Genomic DNA, 6,000 nt, shown 5'->3' with positions numbered 1-6,000 from the left:
TATAGTGTTGCTAGAAGCTCTTACTTTCATCTACGTAGAATAAAAAAACTTTTGCCTTTTCTTGATGATCCTACTCTTCTCCTTCTTGTTACTTCGTTAGTCTTATCTAGGATTGATTATTGTAACTCGCTCTACTATGGTCTTCCTGACTCTATACTCTATCCTTTAAGTAAAGCTTTTAACTCTGCTGCTCGTCTAGTTGCTTGTGCCCCTTTCTTTTCTCATATATCTCCATATCTTGTTCTCTTGCACTGGCTACCTATAAAATATAGAATAATTTTTAAAATTTGCACGTTCATGTATAAGTCTCAATCTAAATTATTTCCTAAGTACTTATCAGATATATTAATTGAACCTAAACGCCCCGGTTTACGATCGTCTTCTTCTTCTCGCTTTTTCTTAACTCGTGTTAAACACTCTTTTGCCAAATCTGCTTTTGCTTTTTCTGGTCCTTTTCTCTGGAACTCTCTGCCTACTTCTCTAACTATTTCTCCATCGCTTGCGAAGTTCAGAGCGGATCTCAAGACCCATCTGTTTTCAAAATTCATTGAGGAGCGCTGTTGAACATCGCGGAAATAGCGCTTTATAAGCTAATTGATTGATTGAATTGAAAAATTGATTGAAAGAGAGTTAGATGGATTTAACCTATAGGCTTTCTCCAGTCTTCTAACACTTTTCTTGGCTACTACACAAGCATAATCAAACCAAGGAGCCTCGGGACCGCTCTTAACCATTTGGAGCCCAACTCAATCCGAATTGCCATGATCCTGGCTTTATCATGTTTTGAGTTGGTAAGCGAGGATAATCGATCAATCAAGCGATTCATCATTAGGCGACAAAAAAAAATTATTTTTTTTTGTATCCTTCACTTTTTTAATCAAATTATACTAATTTTAGGATGAGAAAAACGAAAATGCAAACGAAAATTTTTTTATTAGTTCTAGTTTCTGAGATATACAACAACAAAAATTTTTTGGTTTTGTTTATTCACAACAATATGACATATAATTTACTTATTTTAATAATATTTAAAGTGCATTTAGTTTGTTCAATAAAGATTACATTCTAACAGTTTTAAACAATGAAATCTAATAAATATAATGATAATTATAGAATATCTTCACGCGATCGTGCTCTTTTTGCTTTCCGCCTGTATGCGAGCTCTGGAGCATTCATTCATTCATTTCATTCAATGATCCTCTGTAATCCCTTAAGGGACCGTTGAGGCCGATGGTATTCTTCTATCTCTCCAAAATCCTTTTCTTTCCCTCGCCATCTTTATTGAGCCCAATGTTCCAATATCCCTGGAGCATCCCTACGTATAAACCAACAGTAATCTGCAAGCATAGCTTCATTCCAACGACCCTGATATCTTTTTTCCATTACAGAAATACCTTGGTGGGACCTTTCTCCATGTTCATCACTAACAACTCCACAAAGGGGAAAAAAGTCTAAATGTGAATGGAGGAAGTGAATCTTCAGGACATGTTATATCTTAGTTGATGGCATTTTTGCAGAAGTACTGTTACCAATTGGATGTAGTTATCATCTCTTCTGTTGCCTAAAAATCCACAAATCACTTCCTTGAGAGATTCCCAAGTTTCTTTTTCTTGCCCCTTCAAAACTTTTTAAAACGCAGGATCTTTCACAAGTTCACGTATCTATGGTCCAACAAAAATACCCTCTTTAACTTTTGCATCACTTAGTTTTGGAAATTTTTTTAAATACTTAAAAGCCTATCCTTCTTTGTCCATACCTTATACAAAATTTTTTATTAAACCCAGCTTAATGTGTAAGGATGGAAGAAGTACATCTTTTAGATCTACGAGTGGTTCAGCAACAACATTTTTTTCATCTTTGTTGAAATTTCTTGCAAGCCAGTCCTTTTTTGTGTAATGTGAAATTTTGTCTCTACTGTCCCATATACACGAGAAGCAGTAGTATTTGGTATAGCCTAATTGCATTCTTAATAGTATGGCAATACTTTTAGGAATACTTTTAGGTCACCATAAATTTTCCAATGTGTTTGTTGTAATTGATTGAGTTAAGAAGAGTTTTCATATTTAGGTAAGTTTCTTTCATGTGAGCTGCATGGCCAATAGGAACTGATGGAAAATGATTTCCATTGTGCAGTAATACAGTTCAAGCATAGCTTTGATGAATCTATGAATAATCTCCATTCAGTTGGATCATAGTTCGAATTGAGCCATTACATTAATCCACAGATATCAACGCAAACAACAAGGTTATTTTTCTTCTGAACAAAAACGAAGAAGATTTTATTGCCGTTTCCTGAAATAGGAAACTTTGACATCAGATTGGAGAAGATTCCTTTATTTTAATCTAGACCCTACAAGTTCTGTGTCAAGATCTCGAATGAGGTCACTTAATTCTGCTTGACTCAATCTGTGTCGTGCATCATCAGTTGACACAAAATCAAAATCATTTGATATGGAAGGCTGGCTTTCTTTTCCTTCTTCTATTTCATTTGTGCTTTCATAAATAAGACATTATAGATAGCCAAGAGACAAAATGAAAAAAAAATTAAAAAAATTTTCCAAAAAAAATTTATACTCTTGAGGATAGAGTTTTGCTTTTATCTCTTGAACTAGAGAAAATATGTAATTTTTAATGTCATTTTCGGATTCAGTAGGTGGAAATACATAAGAAACAACTAATTTTGGTTAAGATACAAAAAAAAACACTGTTGTGTGTGTGTGTGTGCTCGTAGAAGACCCAGTGGTTGAAGCAGTTAGAAATTGGCTAACAATTCCAATTAGCGGCTGTGTATTAGAGATGTTGAGTTTGCCATTAAAAGTTGGAGGCCAAAACATTGTTTCATTCAAGGATTCTGCGCTGAAAATGAGAATCAAACTCCGAAACTATTTTAAAACAAGTGCAAATTCAGAAATTCGATGTCTTTGGAGATAGACGGCAACAGATTACAAAAAGGCGGACAACTTGCTTTTAGAATCAGTCTCAGCATCTCAGTCACTGAAAAGTTTCGAAAATAGCCGATTAGATGCCTGTTGGGATCACATTATTTCTGTGCAAAGTCAAGGTGCCCTTATCAAATCGGTAACTGCGACAATATCTCTAATAATATATAAATATATATGTTATATATAAAATTTATAGAATGTTCTGTAAATATATATATATATATATATATATATATATATATATATATATATATATGTGTGTGTGTGTGTGTGTGTGTGTGTCTGTGGGTGTGTGTAAAACTAAACCCTGACAAGAGGGAATTGATATAGTTTGGTTTTAGAAAAGGTTTGTCCGTACTATTGGTTGGTCCTGAGCAGGACATAAAACTGCATCCATGCTGCCTTGCGTGCTTTTGAGCAAAAGGCTAGGCTCATCGTTTATAACTGGTGGTTGTCGCCAGGATGGGTGTCCGGATGTAAAAACTTTTCCCCAAATTATTCCTATGCCATCACAAAGAAAAACAACGGCCTCTAGTCCCCAGCAAGCCTTAAGTGGTCAAGGGGTGCCAAGAATCTCTAGGAAGTATGCAATTGCGGAGAGATGCTGCAGAAAAATTCAGAATGGCTTCTCTATGGTACTTAGACTTGGAACGCTCAATGTTGGATAATTGACTGGCCGCAGCATGAAAATTGCAGAAATGCTCGAGCGTAGAAGGATTGACATCTGCTGTTTTCAGGAAACCCGATAGAAATCGAATGGTGTTTGTTATGTCAACTCAGACAAAAAAAAACTATTTTGGAATGGTCAAAAGAAGGCAAAAAATGTTGTTGGAATTTTGTCAGAGAACCGCTAACCCAAGAAGTACTAGATATTAAAAGGATTAATTCACGTCTCATGTGGATCAAGCTTCCCCTAGAAAAGCAGACAATGATTATTTTTTCTGAATACGCACCACAGACAGGCGAATCAGAAGATACGAAAAATGACTTCTGGGCTGCGTACTCTGACACCATCTCAACAATACCAAAATCTGAAACAATCTTGATTGGAGGCGATCTCAATGGCCACGTTGTTGAGAAAACAGATGGTTTTGACAACGTACATGGCGGTTTTGGCTATGGAGAACGGAACGAAGATGGCAACCGCATCCTTGAGTTTGCTAAAAGTAACGGATTTTGTTTACTGAACACATATTTTAGAAAGAGGTTTGAACATCTCATAACATACAAAAGTTGATACACGAATATTGATTTTTTCGCTGTCAAGCAACAACACCGAAGGCTACATAAGTCCAAACAAATGCCTACGATCAAGACTTTATAAATCTGTGATACGTCCGGTCTTGTTATATGGTGCAGAAACATGGCCAATGACAACCAAACTGGAACAACTTCAACGAGCCGACATGAAAATGCTCCGATGGATGATACGAATTAGTCTGAAGGACCACATAAAATCTACCGAAATCCTGCGTCATGCTGGTTTAGATGATATAAAGGACGGATGACGAATGGTTTGGTCATGTCAAACGAAGTGGAAACAGTGCCATATATTCTCTTGCAGATGTTGAAGCAACTGGCACACGTCCCAAAGGCCGTCCAAAGAAGTCCTGGTCGCAAACAATCGAGCAAGATATGAAAGCTTTAAATTTAAATAAGATGAATACAACTGATCGTCTAATTTGGCGCAAAAAGTTGATAGCAAAGAAAAAAAACGTCCTACCTCGGGAAACTGGGTCTCTGGACGCTAAAAGAAGATTGATTGAATTGAATGTTGATTCACTATTGGCATTCCACGGAGGTTTTAACTGTGATTAAATGATTTATTGAACAAATAACTTTAAACTCTGAAATTACTCAATGAAACGATTGCTTCAATGTTTCATATTTTTGGCAGAGCAACCTGCATACATCCAACACCAAGTTTTGATTTCTTCCTGGGAATTGCCTAACGAAATCGAACACAATGCATATCTCACATCAACTTCAGTTCTCTTGCAAAAGCATCTTCTGAAAATCGAGCCTTGGTGAACTCAAACGCCGATGTCAAATGCATCTGTGTTTCCAACCGTTGTGCTAACGAGAGTCTTAGTATTCGTATACATTTCCATCACAAGTCGAACAAGATATTCTGGAATGAGTCGTCGACGTAGACTCCACCTGATTGCTTCACGGGGAACTCGATCAAAGGCTTTTTCAAGGTCTACAAAAATGTGTAATAGTTGTTGATGCTTTGCGAGGTACGTTTCCTGCAGTTGCCGAAGGATGTGAATTGCATCAATGTTGCTTTCCCTGCTAGAAAACCAAATTGATAATTTCCGATTGTGATGCACGACGTTAATCTTCTTTCAATGATTTTCTCGACAATTTTCAGGGAATCTTCACGGCAAAGTTGTAGAAACGTTTGGATACGTTCGGATTGAATCAACAATAATAATAAACGCAACTGTTAAATTTTATACCACTCGTCCAGTGGTGGATCTATAGCGAGGGGCAATGGGGGCGATCTCTATTAAAAAAAATTCACATAGATTAATATTCAAAGTGAAAAATAATGTAAACTTTTTTTGATTTGTGGGCTTGCCCGCAGTTGTGGGTTGTCAATGATACCTAAAAATCGCCCCCTTTTGCTAGATGACCTGGATCCGCCACTGCACTTGTCATTAAAGTTAAGTTACAAGGGTCAATTTAAGTTCAAGCTAAAGTTCACATTGTTTGTTATAATCAGTTACAAACTTTTTCAAAGGGATTTGCATTATCGTTAAAATTGCTATCTCCAACGTCAAATAAGTTACAGTCGAAGTTGCAAAAGTTCTGTTAAATTTTCAGTTAGGTTAAAAAAGCTATTTCTAACTTATCTTTCATTCTTCAACACTGGTAATCGCTTTTCTTGTTCATAAATAGGGTTTACCATCGAAAGAAAATTTACTTTGGCGTTTCATTTATTTCTATTCAATTTTGAACAGTTTCTTTTATGATAGATATCTAAATTCTAGATTGCGAATGCCTCAACGTCGATTCGATCGCACAACGACTCTAGCACTAGAAATTTAAAAAA

At 36.2% G+C, this 6,000-nt stretch overlaps 1 protein-coding gene across 1 annotated transcript; it reads right to left on the bottom strand.

Annotated features, from left to right (window-relative positions):
• Positions 1 to 308: 308 nt before the first annotated feature.
• On the bottom strand, positions 309 to 734 carry HELRODRAFT_175810 (hypothetical protein; the record flags this gene model as incomplete). Its single annotated transcript, XM_009023195.1, has 2 exons — positions 309 to 531; positions 646 to 734. The coding sequence occupies 2 exons, from the start codon at positions 732 to 734 to the stop codon at positions 309 to 311; spliced, it is 312 nt and encodes a 103-aa protein (XP_009021443.1).
• Between the last annotated feature and the right edge of the window lie 5,266 nt (positions 735 to 6,000).

Source organism: Helobdella robusta (genome assembly GCF_000326865.2).
Source record: "Helobdella robusta unplaced genomic scaffold HELROscaffold_35, whole genome shotgun sequence".
Classification (NCBI taxonomy): Eukaryota; Metazoa; Annelida; class Clitellata; order Rhynchobdellida; family Glossiphoniidae; genus Helobdella; species Helobdella robusta.
Note: the sequence above shows the minus strand (reverse complement) of the source record. Positions and strands in the feature narration are given on the sequence as shown.